Raw genomic sequence first — 22,058 nt, forward strand, 5'->3', positions numbered from 1 at the left:
CATTTGTTTGTGCAAAAATTTTCAGTTCAATGTAATCAAAATTATCCATTTGGCACTTCATAGTGTTAGGTCCTCAAGACACAGCAGTCTATGAATCTAGCAGTCTCCTGTTTCATAAACCCACGGATGCCAGCTTCTCAGATAAGGACTCACAGTTGGCCAAACTCAGGTCTTCTTGACTCCCTCTACTATGCCACCTAACTAATTGGAAGCTAAATGATTTAGCTTATAAAAATTATCATAATCATAACATTTCTTTCCACTTATAAATGGTCTTCATTTTATACATGTGGGAAATGAAGGAAAATCCAGCAATATCATTAGGTTTCTAGCATTCACCATGGACACATTTCACTAAGAGACTGTTTTTAAAAGTATCCGTTTTCAGACGAAAGATTCCTATACCTTATTATGCAAAAAAGAAGTCCTATGTGTTCAGTGAAAAATGCATTATGTTTTAAACCAATTTAAATGCATTTAAAAGCAAACTAAGTCCTGAAAAACTTTCAGTAACACTAGCATGAAAAGCAGCTTTAGTAAAGTAAAATATCAGAAATTTGAATGTCATTTTTACATACCTGTTGCAGGTCACTTTTATCAAAACTTTCTGAGCATTCCTCTGATGATCCTTTAAATTCTAAATGTCATGTAAAATTGATATGAATATTTAAGTAACAATTTATATTATTCAGAATTATTTTCTTACATAAATAAAATCCCATATATAATTTACCTATTTTAATCTCTTTTAAAATAAGGAATAAATAACAGAAATTCATACTAATTATGCATTCATCAAATTATATTGTATTTGCAGTCTAATGAAACAATTTACATTTCTAGTGGGACAGTCTTTTCAGACCAAATCCCAAGATGTGTGAGGATAGATTTATGTGGTTAATCTAGATGAAACCTTTATAATTCAAAATTCAAGGTAAACCAAGAGACAGTGATCATACGTGATCAATCTACTAGTTAGGCCAGCAGTTATCAATTAACTGGGTCACTTGTATTTCTCACTAACCAAAGACAACAAATCCAAGATAGGATTACTGCCATCCATGGAATTTGGGGAAATATAAGAGAACAAAGAACGGGGACGGATAGGTGGGAAAACAATGAGTATACAGCATCCTGGGAATCAGGACAATGTGAGTCACGTTGGAAATTGGGAAGGAACCATTAGCAACAACCACTTCCTTCTCTCTTGTGACTAAGAAATATTCATTGCTTGAGTCTGCCTGCAGGGTCAGAGACAGAGGATCTGATTTCTTTCGATAATAAGCCAGACATCCTGGAAGGATAGCTTGGTGGTATAAAGATACTTGATCAGATTCCGTGGTGTCCACATGCCTCCGTTAAGGCTAGAAGATCACCTTGCAACAAGAATAGAAAAATGATCCACAACACAAGTAGATTTCTAAATATAACTCATTACAGGACTGATAAATTTCTGAGTTAAGTTCAGAGACAAAGAATCATGACATAGTCAGTGAGAGGACAAAATAAATAAATGAAAATTGACAAATCCGTTTGGTTATTTCAAGAGACAGAGCACAAAACCTAAATCTTAATATGTGAAACCACTGGCTAGGATCATTGCAAAAGAATGGAAAAACAAGACTTCTTCCTTAATGCCATGTTGCCTAGCGAAGTAAAAGTCCATGAGATCTGTATCATGAAGTAACTCAATAAGCTTTTCTCAGCAAGCCAAAATCTTGGAAGGAAGACATGCAGATAATACTCCAGCAGTGAATTTGAAAGTCACTGTACAACTTTCAGGTTCCTCAGAGCAAGACAGAGGACGATTACATGGAGAGAAAATTCCAGACCTGAACATACATACAGAACTTTAAAAGAATAGGAAGAAATAACTGTATATGTCACAGTACATCAAATCCATAGAAACAAAATCAAAATAATCATTGAAGCCTGAATATGAGACCAATTTCTTAATTTATGCAGCATCTAATAATAGTAATACAAACCAGCAACTAACTAGGTCATTTACTATTTGACATTTTAAAAAATAAAGTAGCAAATCACAGCTATCCCAGAGAAGACTAATTTTTCACAAAGGTCTAGGCTACTGCCTTTCAGTGTAGCTGGATTATGTTACACTGATTAAAGGAGAAAATAAAAATAGCTGTTCAAAAGACACCTGCCACATTATAAGCTGCATGAGAGGAGAAACAAGAAATGAATTTTGTCATCGCATGACTTCATCACTTATTTTGCTTACGTCTTCCAATAACGATTGGAATGCAACAATTTGAGAAAATGATCGACACATGAAAAATTCACAGTGTCAACTGTGCAAGATTCTGCATGAGCTTGTCTACCTTCTATTATTACAGGGGGCGGTGGTTCACCCTGCTTCTGAGGGACTTGCTTTGCTCCTGCAATCACACTTCCAGCTCCAGCTGCTTCATCTTTCAGGATAGGACTCAGTCTAAAGTCTGCGGATCCTGACCAGTTTTTGGTCACTGGCAGTGACTGGTAGGGATGATTCAAGTTAAGAATCAAATCCTTAGGATGTCTGTAACTGTCCTTTTTCCGACAACTAGTGGCAGATGCATCTGACAAGGAAATAGTGGAGTTAAATAGAACATCACTTTTATCCACCTGGCATATTACTTAAATTTATCATGGGATGTCACTCAAATTACTACCTAACTTTATGACTTGATTTTGTTAATTTATGCATCATGTATTTTATCTATGCCATGCGTGGAATAACCAATATCAAGAATGGTTTCTTTTCTTTTTTTTAATCCTACCCTCTCTTTTTGGGATTATCAGTCTTACTCCCTCATCAAGATTTGTCTCCATGTGTAGTGTCAAACAATTTCTTAAGAAGGAAAGGCTTCAGCCAAGGCTTTTCTTTTGGGAGAAACTTTTAAAATTAACATTCACATTTGACTTTCACTACTTAGGATTAGAAAACAGACCCTGAACCTATGAATTTTACCCAGCATGTTATTTGCAAAGAACTCTCAGGTGAGGAAACTCCCCTTGAACAATGGAGACTGGCACTTTCTCTACAGCTTATAGTCTTAGAGAGTTTCCTTGAGAATATAGAGGTTAAAAAATTTGCCCAGGATCACCTAGCCGGGATGTGTCAGCGATGACATTTGAAACCATTTCGTTGTGGCTTCCAGGCCAGCACGCTATGCACCATGTTAAAGTATTTTTGCACAAGACATGCTCACAATTAGGATCCGTTCACTTCCTTTCTTTTTTTGGCGAACTCCCATTTGATCTATGTATAGTCGCAACCATTTTGTAACATGTGAACTACATTAATTAAATGGGAAGATAGCTTTTTTTTTGAACCATCTAACTTCTTAAAGATTAATCATTTGAATTTTAACATCCACAATAAATTTACCATGAAAATAACAGTTTATAGAGTTTAAACATTCCCTTTTAAAATATAACAAGATTACTTCTATACTAGACTCAAAAAGGGCAACTAAAGGACAATGATGTAGGAAAGTAACAGCAACACAAAGACAGAGAATCAACATTTAATTTCTGGGTCTTTAAAATTTCTCTCATCCTTCATTTAACCACGGCATCCCTTCAAGTTATTATTGCCCACTATCTCTCCTCCGTTTCACTCTCTAAATAATAGAGTTATTTATATCCACTCAGCACACTTTTTTTCTGGCTATGAGGCTTAAGATGAGGTTGATTACATATTTTCTTCAGTTTGCATTTTCTCTGGTAGACAGAGGGAATGAATAACCAAAGGTTTCAGAGCCAGGGGATCAGAGGGAGACGAATGAAGTTTGAGAGACAGTGTGGATGAAGATCTGACTCCAGAATGAGGAAGTCCTGAGCTTGAGTCCCACCTGTGATTTTGATGTTGCCTGTGTGATTATTAGCACACCATCTACCTTGTCAGTGCTCCAGCCCATTGTCTGAGACCCTTAGTTTCACAGAAGGTACTAACTTGTCCTGGTCAAGGAAGTTAGTTCTTCTCAATGGAATTACAAGCCTAGTCTCACAAACAAAAACAAACATGTGCCATGGACTGCTATAGCATGGAAGACACATGTATACCAAACTCATTTAACTGAAATTGAGCTCATGGTGGCTCCTGAAAGTAACCACCTAAATAGAAAAGGGATTTAAAGAGAACTCTCTCTTCCTTCAGAAACTTTGTGTGGTGTAAGCTCGAGGACAAATTCCTGCATTTTATCAGTCTTCCTGACAATTATGTGCCATTATATCGATTTGTTGGTTGCTTTGAAATGGATACTTGTTATGAAGAATATGAGTTGATGTTACCGAGCACACATTACTACATGCATGGATATGCAATCCTTCCCAAGTTTACTAAAGTAGACCCAAGAGTCATTGTTCTTTCAGAACTCCTCAAAAAGAGAAATATAGTTTAAATCTGGCAATAGGGAGATCCTTAGGGTTAAATGCACAAAGTAGAAAGCTCTGCGTGTATGTGTGTAGGGAGAAAGAATATGTGTTTGGCTCATGCGAGCCCCAGTGAGACTTTGATCTCACCTCTGATTTGGATACGGGAGTTCAAAAGCTGTGGCTGTCTGGACTGGCACAGCAAGATATAGGGTCCGTTGCCCCCATTTTCGCCAGGCCCTGCGATAAGGGTGATTAGGGAATGTTGTAGCAAGCAGCTCTCCCATGGCCAGCAACTCCCTTTGAAGAAATCAGACTAGAATAAAGTCAGAATATTAAGCCCTCTGACGTGTCCCCCTATCAAACCAAATCAACAATGAAGTTATGCAAGCAGTCATCCTGTACGCTTGTATTTATCACTCTTATAATCAACTAACTGGGTCATTTCACATCTTAGAAAAGGTAAATTGATTAAATTCCAGCTTGAGGAAGATACCTCTAAAGAGTTCAAAATGAGAGCAAAACCACGCCTATATGGCCATTGTGTGTGAACGGGAATTCATATAACCCGAATTGTTTAACTTGTTAAACATTTAGAAAGGGAAGTAGCAAATCACAGTTATCCCAGAGGAGACTAATTTATTACAATGGTCCAAGTTACTGTCTTTCAGGGCTTGTGGAATATGTTACAGTGATTAAAGGAGAAAATAAATATACCTGCTCAGAAAACACCTGCTTGATTCTAGGCTGCATGAGAGGAGAAAAAAGAAATGAATTTTTTCATTGCATGACTTTTTCATTTATTTTCTCTTGTCTCTTGTAATAAAGATTGGAACGTAAGAATTTCTGGAAGAAATTGACCCATGGAAACTTCATAATGTTAACTGCACAGCCTTCTTCATTAGCATCTTTACCTTCCATTTTTCGAGGGAGCTGTCGTTCACCGTCATTTTGAAGGACTGCTTCTGCTTCTGGATTCACAGCCTTGTACGCATGCTTAGAGCCACTTCCAGCTCCAGGTGATTCATTATCTTGGACAGGACTCATTCTAGAGCGTGTGGATCCTGACAGACTTTTGGTCACTGGCAGTGACTGGAAAGGATGATTCAAATTATCAGTGAAGTCTTTAGGATTTCTGTAACTGTTCTTTTTCCCACAATTAATGGGAGATGCATCTGAAAAGGAAATAGTGGAATTGAATGGTACATCAGTTTTATCCACCTGACATATTACTTAAATTTATCATGGGATGTCACTCAAATTACTACCGAGCTTTATGACTTGATCTTCTTAATTTACACATTATCTATTTTGTCTCATGTGTAACCGATAATGGTTTCTTTCTCTTTTTCAGCCTATCGTCTCTTTCTTGGAAATCCACCTCTTACTTCCTCATGAACATTTATCTCTATGAGTAGTCCCAAAGAATTTCTTAGCCAGATGTTTGAGGAAAGGCTTTACTTTTGGGATAACTTTCTAAAAATAACATGCACATTTGACTTCTCAAAGTCCTTAGAGTTAGGAAATAGATTTTCAACCAATTATGTTCAACCTGTGCTTCATTTACAGAGAATTCTCAGTTGAGGAAATTCCCCTTGAGTAATGAAGGTGGCCAACTTCTGTGCAACTTACAGTCTTTCACAGTGTCGAAGAGAACATAGAGGTTAAACAATTTGCCCAGGAATGGCTTAGCAAGGATGTGTCAGAGATGACACTTGAAGCCATGTCTCTGTGTCTTTGAGGCGAGCTCTCTTTCCACAATGGTCAAATATTTTGCCATAGAAAATACTCACAATTAGCATTTTTTCATTTACTTTATTTTTTGTAACGAACTTTCATTTGCTTTCTATATAGTCGATACAATTTTGTAACATTTGAACTACTTTAATTACATGAGAATTTAGCTTTTTATAGAATGATCTAACTTTTATGAATTAATCTTTAAACTTTCAATACTCCATATCAATTTAGTATGAAAATAAGAGCTTATAGAGTTTAAGCATTCCTTTCAAAAACATGACAAGACTACTTCTATACTAGGCTTAAAAATTGTAACTAAAAGACAGTGCTTTAGGAAAGTGAAAGAAGCAGCAGAAGACAGAATCAACATTTACTTTCTGTGGCTTTAAACTTTCTCTGATCCTTCATTCAATGGTGGTATCCCTTCAAGGTATTATTATCCAATATCTTTCCTCTTTTATACTCTCTCAATGATAGAGCTATTTATATTCTCTCCACACACACTTTTATCTTGGTATGGGGCTAAGACTCTACTGAAACTGCTGACTCCCAGATTATCAATGGTATCTTCACTGCTAAATTTGATAGCGTTTTTCTCCGTCTTCCTTTTGCTGCAACTTACACAGCAGGATAGCCTTGCTCAGGAGGTTGATACACGTATTGGTAGAACAAGCTCATTGCTGGGGAGGCAGTACTAGCTCAGTACTTGGAGGCTTCAAAGGAACTTATGGAAGAGAAGAGGTAATGGATTTTGGTGTGCTACCGAAACCTGGAGAGTTTACCAGTGTCATGCCAGGGAACTGAATCGCTTCCATCTAAATTTTTTTATTAAGGTACTGAAGATCATCTAGCAAGATAAGATAAGGTTTCAGATGCTGTGGTCCTTACTCGGAATTGAACTGCCAAGCATTCAAACTCCCCAACTCCATTTAAGCTGGTCATGTTGAATGCAAAATTTACGCCAGCCAAAGAAGCTATTTTATGAAGAACTGCCAAAGGGCAAGTGTTCCTATGGGGTTTCTTTCTCTTTCTGGTTCCAATGAAGCCACGTAATACTCTGCAAGTTTATGATTTCTTGATGGCTACTCTTTGGTCACTATGTACTGTCATCAGGCTATGTAATATCTTTTCCATAGTTAAAAGTGTCTGAAAATTCACAGGCTTTAGAAAGGAGATATGAAATGTCTTTTGAAAGATGGATTTTATTACATATTTTCTTCAGTTTGCATTTTATTTGATAGACACAGGAAATCAACAACCAAAGGTTTCAGAGCCAGGGGATCAGAGACACAAATGAAGTTTGAGATGCAGTGTGGATGGAGATCTGACTCCGTATTGAGGAACGCCTGAGTTGGAATCTCTCCTGTGATTGTATTATTGCCTGTGTCAGTTCAATGAAAACTTACTTTCACAGAAAGTAATAATCTGCCCTGCTCAAAGGAGTTAATTGATCCCAGTGGATTACACGTCTAATCTCGAGCACCAAAAAGGATTGTATGACATGGACTTGTATCATAGGGAAGAAATCTGCACAACAAAATCATTAAACTGAAATTGATCTGATTATGTTTCGGCAAATTAACCACCAGTTTATAAAAGTGATTTCCAAGAGAACGGAATTTCTAAACTTAACTCATTTCAAGACACATGAACATCTGAATTAAATTCAGAGACAAGGAATCAATAGTGAGGCAGGACGAGGATGATTTTTTTAACGACAAAATCAGTCTGATTATCTCAAAAGAGAGAGAGAAGAAAAACTAACTGTTAATATGTGAACCACTGGCAAGGGCTGTCTCAAAAGAAGTAGGAAAAAAGTCCTCTTCCTTGGTACCATATTGGAAGGGGAAGTCAAAGTAAATGGGATCTGAATCACTAAGTAACTCTCTAAGCTACTCTGATTGGGCCAAGAAACATGACAGCAAGATATGTATATAACACTCCAGCAGTTCATGTGAAATTCACTGTAAAAATATCAGTTCCCTCAGACGTAGACAAGAGTATGATTGCGTGGACTGAAATTCACAAGAATGAAAAGATTAACAGAACTTCCAAAGATTAGCCCCAGGTCAACCATATACTACTGTCCATATTTCTGATTTCCTGATGCCTACTCTTTGTTATAATGGATTGTCATGAGGCTGTGGAATCTCTTTTCAAAATTTACAAGTGCCTGAACATTAACAACTTTTACTAAGCAGATAGGTCATTTTATTTTAAGATGAAGTTTGTTACACATTATCTTCGGTTTGCATCTTATCTAATACACGGAGGGAATCAATAACCAATAGTATCAGAGCGAGGGGATCATAGAGAGACGAATGAAGTTTCATACGCAGTGGGTATGGTAACATGGGGAGGGGAAATATGTACCTGGATGAATAAAAATAAAAAATCTCTCATTAGAGACTGACGCCCTCATACCCTCTTCCCCCATATTGTTGAAAGCAAAGGGATCCTTGATTGCTCTCTCTTCCTATTTCCAATGAAGTTACATACTACTATGTACTTTTAGGACTTACTGATGCCTACTCTTTTCCCATGATTTATAGGCATCAGGCTGTGAAATCTCTTGTCTAAAGTTTCTAAACATTCCCACGTTTTAGTAAGGAAACATGTAAGTAGATTTGAAAGATGAAGTTTATTACCTATTTTCTTCAGTTTACGTTTATTTGATAGACATAGGGAATCAATAAGCAAACGTTTCAGAGCCAGAAGATCAGAGAGAGACGAATGCAGTTTGAGAGGCAATGTGGATGGACATGTTACTCTGGAATAAGGAAGGCCTGAGGTGGAGTCTCACCAGTGATTTTGATATTGCCTGTGTGACTCTTAACAAGCCACTTCTGGTTTCAGAGTAACCTTAGTTTGAAAGCAAGTACTAACCTGTTCTGGTGAAGGAAGTTAATAGATTCCAGAGGATTACACGTCTAATCTCCAGCACTAAAAAAATTGTGTGATATGAACTGGTGCTATAAGGAAGACATCTTCATAACAAACTCAATAAACTGAAATTGATCTTATTGTGTTTCCTGAAAATACCCACCAGAAGAGAAAAGAGATTTACAAGAGAATGGACTTTGTAAATATACCTCATTACATGACACATGAATTCCTGAAAGAATTTCAGAGACAAAGAATCAGGACTAAGACGGTACCGGGATTATTTTTTTTTTTCTTTTTAAATGACAGAATGAATCTGATTATCTCCAAAGAGAGAGAGAACAAATCCTAACTCTTAATACGTGAAACCACTGGGAAGGACCATCTCAAAAGAAGTGGGAAAAAAGTCGTCTTCCTTGATATCGTATTGCTAAAGGAAGTCAAACTAAATGACATATGAATCACTGAGCAACTCTTTAAGCTACTCTGATTAGGCCAAGAAATATAACAGGAAGATATGCAGATAACACACCAGCAGTTAATGTGAAATTCACTGTACAACTGTCACTTGCCTTAGAGATAGACAAGAGTATGATTTCATGAAAGGAAATTCACAAGATTAAACAGATAAAAAGAGCTTTCAAAGATTAGGAAGACATAACTCCATATGCCCCAGGTCAAACAAATCCATGGAAATACAACCAACATAAACACTGAAACGCGAATATAACACAATGATCATCATTTGTGGAGGTTGTAAGGACAGTATTACAAACATATTCCCTTCTATGATAAATGTATTCCATTTCATATAATTTCATGGAAGCAATTACTCAGATTTTGTACTTAGAATTTTCATTCCTTGGTATTAGATATGAGATCTCATGATTAAGGTTTAAAACATTGCTGTCACACTAAACCTAATCATATCAGCCCTCTCTCATTTCAAAGTCAAGTGGAAGTCATGTCATCATTTCTCTGATGGCATGGTGTTCTTCACCAATGGTGGACAAAAAAAACAACACTATAAAATAAAAACAATAAATAAACGCTAGCGTTAGAATGTTTTAGACTGTGCAATGAGACAGAGGAATCATGTAAAGTAAACCCGGAAGTTATTTCTGGCTAAACACTTGTTTATGTTTGACGCCCTATAAAGCAGGTGGGCACTCATCAGTGATTGGGGAATCCTCAGGGTTGAATGCACTAACTAGAATGCTGTGCATGTGGACGTGGACGTGTCCGTGGGGGGGGAGGGGGAAGAATGCGTGTTTCCCTCACTCGAGCCCAATGGAGATTGGATCTCAGCTCTAATTTTGATTCTAGAGTTCAAAATTGTGGCTGTCTTGACTGACACAACAAGTTGTTAGAGTCGTTGAACTCCATTTTAACCAGGCCCGTGGACAAGGGTGATTAAGGAATGTTGTAGGAAGGGGTGCTCCCATGCCAGGAAGTCCCATTGAAAATATAATTCCGGAAGAAAGTCAGAGTGTTAAGTCCTCTGACGTGATGGAATTTTAAACCGAATTAAAAAAAAAGAGGTTATGCAAACAGCCATTCTATATGCTACTATTTATCACTCTTATGCTCAACAAATTAGTTCATTTTATATCTAGGAAAATGTAAATTGATTAAACTAAAGTTTTGGGAGAGCAAGCTCTAAGAATTCAAAATCAAAGAAAAACTACGCAGAGATGGACATTTTGTGCGAAAATTAGTTCATATAGGGTGAATTGTTCAGCTTGTTAAATACTTAAATAGGCAAGTAGGAAATCACAGTTATCTCGGAGAAGATTTATTTATGACAATGGTCAGTGCTTGTGGAAAACCTTGCACTGAGTAAGGGAGAAAAGAAAATACCTGTCCAAAAGCATCTGCTTGATTCTAGGCTGCACGAGAGGAGAAATAAGTATGAATTTTGTCATTCCAAGATTTATCATTTATTCTTTCTTGTATATTGTAATAAAGACAGGAATGTAACAATTTGAGAAAAGAAGTGACCCACGGAAAAACCATAATTTGAAGTGCAGAGATTTCTTCTATAGTTTCTTTACATTCTGTTTTTTGAGGGAGCTGTCGTTCCCCGTGAATTTAAGGTACGGAAGTTTTGCTTCTGGAATCACAGCCCTGTATGCGTTCTTAGGGCCACTTCCAGCTCCAGCTCCTTTTTCACTTTGGAGAGGCCTCACTCTAGAGAGTATGGATCCTGACAGGCTTTTGGTCACTGGCAGTGACTGGACAGGATGATTCAAGTTTACAGTGACATCTTGAGGATGTATGTAACTGTCCTTTTTTCGCCAACCAATGGTAGATTCATCTAAAAAGGAAATAGTGGAGTTAAATAGTACATCAGTTTATCCACCTGATATAAGACTTGAATGTCTCATGAGACGTGACTCAAACATACTACCCAGCATTATGACTCGATCTTGTTAATTTACACATCATCTATTTTATCTCTTGTGTCACGTGTGAAAAAATAATCCCAGCAATGGTTTCTTTCTTTGTTTCAGCCAATCGTGTCTTTATCGGATATCCAGCTCTTACTTAATCATGAAGATTTATCTCCATGAGTAGTCCCAAAGAATTTCTTCATAAGATGCTTGGGAAAAGGCTTTTCTTTTGCGATATGCTTTTAAAAATACCATGCACATGTGACTTCTCCAATTCTTTACTGTTAGGAAAGAGATTCTTAACTAACAATGTCCAACCTGTGCTTCACTAACAGCGAAACATCAAGTGAGAAAATTCCTCTTTAGTAATGCAGTTTGGCACGGTCTCTGCCACACATACTCTTAAAGCCTGTCCCAGAGCAAAAAGAGGTGAAGCAATGTGCCGAGGATCACCTAGCTAGGATGTGCCAGAGAAAATACTTCAATCTTTGTCTCTGTGACTTTGAGGAGAGCTCTCTATCCACCATGTTCAAACACTTTCTCACAGAAAATACTCACAGGTAGCATCCGTTCACTTACTTTGTTTTCTGTAACGACCTCCCATTTCCTCTATGTATAGTCACAATGATATTGTAACATTTGAACTATTTTAATTACATGGCAAGATTGATTTTTATTCAATAATCTAACGTTTTATACACTGATATATTAACTTTCAATACCCACAATCAATTCAGCATGAAAACCAGAGTTTATTGAGGTTAACCATTTCCTTTTAAAATATGACAATACTATTTCTACACTAGGCCTCAAAAGTGCAACTAAAGGACTACGATGGAGGAAAGCAATAGAAGCAGCAGGCTAGGGAATCCACATTTACTTTCTGTGACTAAAAACTTTCTCTGACACGGCATTCAATCACGGCATTCCTTCAAGGTATTATTGCCCAATACATTTCTCCTTTATACTCTGTCAATGCTAGAGCTATTTATATTCAGTCCTCTCACAAGTTTATCTTGCAAAAAGGCTAAGACTCTATGGAAGCTGTTGACTCCCAAATTGTCAATGGCATCTTCACTGTTAAAGCTGATAGTCTTTTTCTCCGTCTTTCTCTTCTATCAACGTATACAGCAACATAGCCTTGCTTAGAAGATTGACCCACATTTTAACAGAACAAGCTCATTGCTTGGGAGGCTCCAAAGAAAATTATGGGAGAGAAGAGGTAATGAATTGTGGTGTGCCTCTGAAACCTGGACAGTAGACCAGCGCCATGCCAAGAAACTGAATCGCTTCCATTTGAATTTTCTTATTAAGGTACTGAAGATCATCTGGCAAGATAGGATAAGGTTCCAGACCTTGTGGACCATATTCACAACTGAATTGCCACGTATTCAAACTCTCCAATTCCATTTGGGATGGTGATGGTGAATCTCAAATTTGCGCTAGTCAAAAAGCTATTCTACGAATAACTGCTGAAGGGAAGTGCTCACTTGGGGGATAGAAGAAACCATAAAGAGACACTCTCAACTTCTCTCTTAAGAATTTTGGAAATGATTGCTAGTCCTGGGATAGACTGACACAGGAACATTCATCGTCGCTTGCCCACATCAGAGAAGGTTTTGTGCTCTGTGAACAAAGCACAATTGAGACAGCAAAAAGGAACAGCCCGATGCTTATATTGGGAATATCCAACTCAACTATTCACACGGACTATTCATGTCTGAGTTGTGGTAAACAATTAAAAATAACTTTGGTGTGATCCTCCAGAGTCGAACACATTAAAATTTGACTCTGGCACAGTTATGCGAGTTTGGTACTCTTTGGGAAAAAAGGATACTAATGATGGCAGCATAGGCAGACTACAGAAAGACACAGTTGATTGCAGGTGAGAACTGGATCACATCTTTAATTTCCAAGAAAGAGGGATAGCTTCCGCAGCTATAACTGAGCAATATTTCATAGCATCAACATATTCTGTGTGGATATCATTATAAATCTGGCAATAGACAAATGACATTCCGCCGGTAGAAATAAAAGAAGCAGACTACACGTAGCTCACAACATAGGCAGATGGCAATGAGGGCTCAATTTCTCTCAGTTTCCACAGTATTTAGAGCAGTGTCAAGAAAAATGAAATCATGCTTCACTGGGCTCAATGAACATGTAATGCCTTTTTTGTCTACTGACTTTTTCATCAGTAATTCTCTTTCTGAGGAGTTCCTAAAGAACAATGATCCTTGTGTCTACTTTCCTAAACTTGAGTGGGATTGCATATTCATGCATGTAGTAATGTGTGCTCTGTAATATTAAGTCATAATCTTTATAACAAGTATCGATTTGAAAGCAACGAACAAATTGATATAATGGGACAGAATTGTCAGGAAGACTAACAAAATGCAGGAAATTCTGCTGGAGCTTACACCACACAGAGTTTCTGAAGAGAGAGTTGAAGAGATGACCTGAAGGGATACAAGGAGGGAACACCAGGCAGCAAGATGTGGAGACTACCCGATGTATTTGTTTGGTTTGAAGATGAGAGTGAAGATGAGCACGATTAAGTAAGGCTGGCTAGGGTCTGACTATCAAAGTCCTTAGTAGTCAAGACTTCTTCTCTTCAGAAACATTTCCAAGCACGTAACTCCGCTGAACCGCAGGAAATTTCTTTTGGAACTTTCTCTGTTATGCTATGGTCACCTAATTCAAGGATCTGTAGACTATGTAACTCGATGCCAACATGCAGGACAGCAAGCCACAAGCTGCGGAGAATGACGAGAAGAGACAGCATCAGGGCCTCATGGGGAAGTGAATATGGGGAGGGGAAACATGTATCTGGATGAGAAAAGTCAAGGAAACCCGAATTAGAGAGTGAGGTCCTCATCATCTCCACCGTCAAATTGAAGAAAGCCAAGGGATCGCTGGTTCCTTTCTCTTCCTGGTTGCAATGAAGCCACGTACTACTATGGTCGTTTAGGATTTCCTGGTGGCTGCTCTTTGTTCATGCTTTATTGGCATCACGCAATGAAATCTTTCTAAACGTTGAAGGGTCTGAAAATTCAGAGGTTTTAGTAAGGAGACTTGTCCGATTTGGAGAAAGAAGAAGGTCATTGCACATTTGCTTCAGTTTGCGTTTTATTTTAATAGGCATAGGGAATCAATAAGCAAAGGCTTCACCAGCCAGGAGATCAGAGAGAGAGATGAATGAAGTGTGAGAGGCAGCGTGGAGGGACATCTGACTCCAAAAGGAGCAAGGCCTGATCGGGAGTCTCAGGCGTGATTTGGATACTGCCAGTGTGTCTCTTAACAAACCACTTCTGCTTTCAGAGCTCTAGTCAGTTCTCTGAAACCTTCCTTTCACAGAAAGTACTAACCTGCCCTGGTCAAGGGAATGAATTGCACCCAGTCGCTTACAAGTCTAATCTCTAGCACTAAAAGGAATTGTGGCATACTCACTTGCACTGTAGGATGTCATCTGCAGAACAAGCTCGTTTTAATGCAGTTGATCTTCTTGGGTTTTCTGAATGTAACCACCAGAATACAAAGGTGATTTCCAAGAGAACGTCATGTGTAAATTTCACTCCTTACAGGACACATGAATTCTGAACTAAATTCACAGACAAAGAATCCGGTCTGAGGAAGTGCCAGGATTCTTTTTCCTTTGGAAATGACAAACTCAATTTGATGATCTCAAAAGAGAGAGGGAAAAAAACCTAACTCTTCAAATGGAAACCACTAACAAGGACCATTTCAAAAGAAGTGGGAAAAAAGTTCTCCCCTTGAAAACATACTGCAAGGCGAAGTCCAAACATGGGATCTGAATCACTAAGTAACTCTTAGGCCAAGAAACACGACAGCAAGTTCTGCAGAGAATACAGCAGCAGTTCTGTGCAGTTCACTGAAAAAGGGTCAGTTGCCTCAGACGTAGACAAGCATATGGTTGCACGCAGTGAAATGCACATGAATGAAAAGACTGGCAGCACTTCTATAGAGGAGGAAGAGATAAGTGCATATGCCCCAGGTCAACTATTTCTGTTGAAACACAATCAACTTCCACATTGAAACCTGAATATGACACCATGATCATCATTTCTGGAGTTTGTAAGGACAGCATTAGTAAAGAATTAATGTTATTACTGTTAATTCATATAAGCCGAATTGTTTCCCTTGTTAAATACTTGAAAAGGCAAATAGCAAATGACAGTTATCCGGCAGAGGACCTCTTTATGACAATGGTCAGTGCTTGTGGAATACGTCCCAGCCATTAAGGATGAAAACAAAATAGCTGTCCCAACAGACCTGCCTGATTGTAGGCTGCATGAGAGGAGCAATGAGCAAGAAATTTGGCAGCGCATGATTTGTCATTGATTCTTTCTTATCTATTGTAATAAAGAGTGGAATGTAACAACTTGAGAAAAGAAGCGACCCACGCCAAATTCATAATGTGAACTGCAGAGGCTTCTCCATGAGCTTCTTTACCTTGTGTTTTTGGAGGGAGCAGTCGTTCCCCGTGCGTTTCAGGGACGGGTTTTGCTTTTGGAATCACAGCCGTGCGTGCGTTCTCAGAACCACTTCCAGCTCCAGCTCCTTCTTCACTTTGGACAGGACTCATTCTAGAGCTTGTGGATCGTGACAGGCTTTTAGTCACTGGCAGTGACTGGACAGGATGATTCAAGTTCACAGTGACATCTTAGCACGTCTGTAGCTGTCCTTTTTCCGACAACTGATGGTAGATTCATCTGAAAAGGAAAGAGCGGAGCTAAATTGTGTATCACTTCAATCCACCTGACAGATGATGTAAATTTCTCACGAGATGGAACTCAAATTACTCCCGAAGGTTAGGACTTGGTCTTGTTAATTTACACATCATCGATTTTATCTCTTGTGTCACGTGTGAAAAAATCATCCCGACAATGGTTTCTTTCTTGCTTTCAGCCAATCGTCTCTTTCTCGGATATCCAGCTCTTACTTCCTCATGAAGATTTCTCTCCATGAGTAGTCCCAAAGAATTACTTAGTAAGATGCTGGAGGAAAGACTTTTCTCTTGAGATACCCTTTTAAAAATACCGCCCACATTGGACTCTTCCAATTCTTCTTTTGTCTTAGGAAATAGGTTCTTCACCAACAAGGTGCAACCTGTGCTTCACTAACAGCGAAATATCAGGTGAGAAAACTCCCCTTTAGTAATGGAAGTTGGCACGCCCTCTGCCTCATTTAGTCTTACAGAGTGTCCCAGAGCACAAAATGGTGAAGCAATTTGCTGAGGATCACCTAGTCAGGCTGTGTCAGAGATGACACTTCAATCTCTGTCTCTGTGACTTTGAGGAGAGCTCTCTATCCACCAGGTTCAAACGCTTTCTCACAGAAAATACTCACAGTTACCATCCATTCATGGACATTATTTTCTGTAACGACCTCCCATTTGTTCCATGTTTAGTCGCAATAATATTGCAGCACTTCAACTACTTTAGTCGCATGGCAAGACTGCTTTAATTCACTAATTTAACTTGTTATAAATTAAACTTTTCGCTTTCAATACCCACAATTAATTCTGCATGAAAATCACAGTGTATTGAGCTTAAGCGTTTCCTTTGAAAATATGAGAAGACGAATTCTATAGTAGCAGACAAAAGTGCAATTCGAGGACTATGACGTAAAAAAGTGGTCCAAGCAGCAGAGGAGGGAATGCACATTTACTTTCTTTGGCTTTCAACTTTGTCTGACACTTCGTTCAAACATGGCATTCCTTCGAGTTATTATTCCCCAAGTTCCTTCCCCCTTCATACTCTCTCAGTGCTAGAGGTATTCATATTCACTCCTCTGGCAATTTTATCTTGCAGGAAGGCTAAGCCTCTACGGAAGCTGTTGACTCCCAGATTATCAATGGCATCTTCACTGCGACAGCTGAGAGTCGTTTTCTGCGTCGTCCTCTTCCTGCAATTTACACAGCAACATAGCCTTGCCCAGGAGGGTGACTCACGCATTGGCAGAACAAGCTCATTGCTTGGGAGGCTCCAGAGCAAACTATGGGAGAGTAGAGGTAATGGACCCTGCTGTGCCTCTGAAACCTGCTCCCTAGAGCAGCGCCACGCCAGGGAACTGAGTCGCTTCCCTCTGAATTTTCTTATTAAGGTACTGCACATCATCTGGCAAGATAGGTTAAGGTTCCAGGCCTTGTGGTCCTTACTCGGAACTCAACTGCCAAGTCTTCAAACTCTCCAACTCCAACTTGGGATGGTGATGTGGAATCTCAAATTTGCGCTACCATAAAAGCAATTTTAGGAGGAACTGCCGTAGGGAAGTATTCACATGGGGGTGAGACGAATCCATAAAGGGACACTCTCAAGTGTTCTCTTAAGAATTTTGGAAGTGACTGTGTGTCCTGGGAATACACTGACACACGACCATTCATCGTCGCCTGCCCACATCAGAGAAGGTTTTGTGCTCTGTGAACAAGGCCCAATTGAGATGGCTCCAAAGAACAGCGGGATGCTCATACTGGGAGTATCCAACTCAACTATGTACACTCAGTAATGGTGCCTCTGGTGTGGTCGACAATGAAAAGAAACCGTTGGTGTGATCTTCCCCAGCTGGACACATCGAATCTTGACTCTGCCATAGTTACGCCACTTTAGTCCTGTTTGGGAGCAAAGGGCACTCATGCTGGCAGCACTGGCAGACTGAAGAGAGAGACACTCAATTGCTGGTGACAACTGGATCACATCTTTCATTTCCAGGAGGGACGGATAGCTTATGCAGCTACAGCTGAGCAATATTTGTTCGCATGTGCCTATTCTGTGTGGATATCCTTCCAAATCTGGCAATAGGCAGATGACTTTCCCCCGGCAGAAATGCAGAAAGCAGACTCTACGTAACTCAGAACATAGGCAGAGGACAATGAGGCCTCAATCTCTCTCACTTTCCACAGCATCTAGAGCAGCATCAAGAACGATGAAACCATGGTTCCTTGGGCTCAATGAACATATAATTCTCTTCGTATCTCCCTACTTTTGAATCTGTATTACTCTTTCTGAGGAGTACCTAAGGAACGATGACCCTTGTGTCTCCTCTCGTAAACGTGGGAAGGATTGCATAATCATGCATGTAGTCATATGTGCTGTGTAATATTAACTCCTATTCTTTATAACAAGTATCCATTTACAAGCAACCAAGAAATCGATACAATGAGACATAATTGTCAGGAAGACTAGTGAAATGCAGCAAATTGCCCAGGAGCTTACAGCACACACAGTTTCTGAAGGAAGAGAGCGTTCAAGAGATGACCTGAAGGGATACAAGGAGGGAACACCAGGCAGCAAGATGTGCAGACTAAGTGATGTATTTGTTAGGTTTGAAGATCAGTGTGAAGATGAGCACTATGAAGTAAGGCTGGTTAGGGAATGACTGTCAAAGTCCTTAGTAGTTAAGACTTCTTCCCTTCTGAAACATTTCCAAGCACGTGAGGTACTCTGCTGAACCACAGGGAATTTCTTTTGGAACTTTCCGTGTTATCCGAGGGTCACCTAATTCAAGCATCCTTAGACTATGTAACTCGATGCCAACATGCAGGACAGCAAGCCACAAGCTGCGGAGAATGACGAGAAGAGACAGCATCAGGGCCTCATGGGGAAGTGAATATGGGGAGGGGAAACATGTATCTGGATGAGAAAAGTCAAGGAAACCCGAATTAGAGAGTGAGGTCCTCATCATCTCCACCGTCAAATTGAAGAAAGCCAAGGGATCGCTGGTTCCTTTCTCTTCCTGGTTGCAATGAAGCCACGTACTACTATGGTCGTTTAGGATTTCCTGGTGGCTGCTCTTTGTTCATGCTTTATTGGCATCACGCAATGAAATCTTTCTAAACGTTGAAGGGTCTGAAAATTCAGAGGTTTTAGTAAGGAGACTTGTCCGATTTGGAGAAAGAAGAAGGTCATTGCACATTTGCTTCAGTTTGCGTTTTATTTTAATAGGCATAGGGAATCAATAAGCAAAGGCTTCACCAGCCAGGAGATCAGAGAGAGAGATGAATGAAGTGTGAGAGGCAGCGTGGAGGGACATCTGACTCCAAAAGGAGCAAGGCCTGATCGGGAGTCTCAGGCGTGATTTGGATACTGCCAGTGTGTCTCTTAACAAACCACTTCTGCTTTCAGAGCTCTAGTCAGTTCTCTGAAACCTTCCTTTCACAGAAAGTACTAACCTGCCCTGGTCAAGGGAATGAATTGCACCCAGTCGCTTACAAGTCTAATCTCTAGCACTAAAAGGAATTGTGGCATACTCACTTGCACTGTAGGATGTCATCTGCAGAACAAGCTCGTTTTAATGCAGTTGATCTTCTTGGGTTTTCTGAATGTAACCACCAGAATACAAAGGTGATTTCCAAGAGAACGTCATGTGTAAATTTCACTCCTTACAGGACACATGAATTCTGAACTAAATTCACAGACAAAGAATCAGGTCTGAGGAAGTGCCAGGATTCTTTTTCCTTTGGAAATGACAAAATCAATCTCATGATCTCAAAAGAGAGAGGGAACAAAACCTAACTCTTCAAATGGAAACCACTAACAAGGACCATTTCAAAAGAAGTGGGAAAAAAGTTCTCCCCTTGAAAACATACTGCAAGGCGAAGTCCAAACATGGGATCTGAATCACTAAGTAACTCTTAGGCCAAGAAACACGACAGCAAGTTCTGCAGAGAATTCAGCAGGAGTTCTGTGCAGTTCACTGAAAAAGGGTCAGTTGCCTCAGACGTAGACAAGAATATGGTTGCACGCAATGAAATGCACATGAATGAAAAGACTGGCAGCACTGCTATAGAGGAGGAAGAGATAAGTGCATATGCCCCAGGTCAACGATTTCTGTTGAAACACAATCAACTTCCACATTGAAACCTGAATATGACACCATGGTCATCATTTCTGGAGTTTGTAATGACAGCATTAGTAAAGAATTTTTGTTATTACTATTAATTCATATAAGCCGAATTGTTTACCTTGTTAAATACTTGAAAAGGCAAATAGCAAATGACAGTTATCCGGCAGAGGACCTCTTTATGACAATGGTCAGTGCTTGTGGAATACGTCCCAGCCATTAAGGATGAAAACAAAATAGCTGTCCCAACAGACCTGCTTGATTGTAGGCTGCATGAGAGGAGCAATGAGCATGAATTTTGGCAGCGCATGATTTGTCATTGATTCTTTCTTATCTATTGTAATAAAGAGTGGAATGTAACAACTTGAGAAAAGAAACGACCCACGCCAAATTCATAATGTGAACTGCAGAGGCTTCTCCATGAGCTTCTTTACCTTGTGTTTATGGAGGGAGCAGTCGTTTCCCGTGCGTTTCAGGGACGGGTTTTGCTTTTGGAATCACAGCCGTGCGTACGTTCTTAGAACCACTTCCAGCTCCAGCTCCTTCTTCACTTTGGACAGGACTCATTCTAGAGCTTGTGGATCGTGACGGGCTTTTAGTCACTGGCAGTGACTGGACAGGATGATTCAAGTTCACAGTGACATCTTAGCACGTCTGTAGCTGTCCTTTTTCCGACAACTGATGGTAGATTCATCTGAAAAGGAAAGAGCGGAGCTAAATTGTGTATCACTTCAATCCACCTGGCATATGATGTAAATTTCTCACGAGATGGAACTCAAATTACTCCCGAAGTTTAGGACTTGGTCTTGTTAATTTACACATCATCGATTTTATCTCTTGTGTCACATGTGAAAAAATCATCCCGACAATGGTTTCTTTCTTGCTTTCAGCCAATCGTCTCTTTCTCGGATATCCAGCTCTTACTTCCTCATGAAGATTTCTCTCTATGAGTAGTCCCAAGGAGTTACTTAGTAAGATGCTGGAGGAAAGACTTTTCTCTTGAGATACCCTTTTAAAAATACCGCCCACATTGGACTCTTCCAATTCTTCTTTTGTCTTAGGAAATAGGTTCTTCACCAACAAGGAGCAACCTGTGCTTCACTAACAGCGAAATATCAGGTGAGAAAACTCCCCTTTAGTAATGGAAGTTGGCACGCCCTCTGCCTCATTTAGTCTTACAGAGTGTCCCAGAGCACAAAGTGGTGAAGCAATTTGCTGAGGATCACCTAGTCAGGCTGTGTCAGAGATGACACTTCAATCTCTGTCTCTGTGACTTTGAGGAGAGCTCTCTATCCACCAGGTTCAAACGCTTTCTCACAGAAAATACTCACAGTTACCATCCGTTCATGGACATTATTTTCTGTAACGACCTCCCATTTGTTCCATGTTTAGTCGCAATAATATTGCAGCATTTCAACTACTTTAGTCGCATGGCAAGACTGCTTTAAGTCACTAATTTAACTTGCTATAAATTAAACTTTTAGCTTTCAATACCCACAATTAATTCTGCATGAAAATCACAGTGTATTGAGCTTAAGCGTTTCCTTTGAAAGCATGAGAAGACGACTTCTATAGTAGCACACAAAAGTGCAACTCGAGGACTATGACGTAAGAAAGTGGTCCAAGCAGCAGAGGAGGGAATCCACATTTACTTTCTTTGGCTTTCAACTTTGTCTGACACTTCGTTCAAACATGGCATTCCTTCGAGTTATTATTCCCCAAGTTCGTTCCTCCTTCATACTCTCTCAGTGCTAGAGGTATTCCTATTCACTCCTCTGGCAATTTTATCTTGCAGGAAGGCTA

General features: G+C 39.5%; 1 protein-coding gene across 3 annotated transcripts in view; it reads right to left on the reverse strand.

Annotated features, from left to right (window-relative positions):
- Positions 1-20,771, reverse strand: part of LOC140524851 (ankyrin repeat domain-containing protein 26-like) — a 47,942-nt gene extending 27,171 nt beyond the window's left edge. Inside the window, exons 1-6 of one of the 3 annotated variants that reach the window (XM_072639686.1) lie at positions 20,690-20,771; positions 15,867-16,126; positions 5,292-5,552; positions 4,528-4,677; positions 2,343-2,579; positions 579-637 (exon numbers count right to left, since the gene is read on the reverse strand). In XM_072639686.1, the coding sequence (XP_072495787.1) occupies positions 579-637; positions 2,343-2,579; positions 4,528-4,677; positions 5,292-5,552; positions 15,867-15,999 (840 nt within the window). In that variant the 5' untranslated portion in view covers positions 16,000-16,126; positions 20,690-20,771. The remainder of the gene's footprint in view (positions 1-578; positions 638-2,342; positions 2,580-4,527; positions 4,678-5,291; positions 5,553-15,866; positions 16,127-20,689) is intronic. The other 2 variants (XM_072639688.1, XM_072639689.1) reach the window with 2 other exon arrangements.
- Between the last annotated feature and the right edge of the window lie 1,287 nt (positions 20,772-22,058).

Source organism: Notamacropus eugenii, chromosome 2, assembly GCF_028372415.1.
Source record: "Notamacropus eugenii isolate mMacEug1 chromosome 2, mMacEug1.pri_v2, whole genome shotgun sequence".
In the NCBI taxonomy this organism is placed as follows: Eukaryota; Metazoa; Chordata; class Mammalia; order Diprotodontia; family Macropodidae; genus Notamacropus; species Notamacropus eugenii.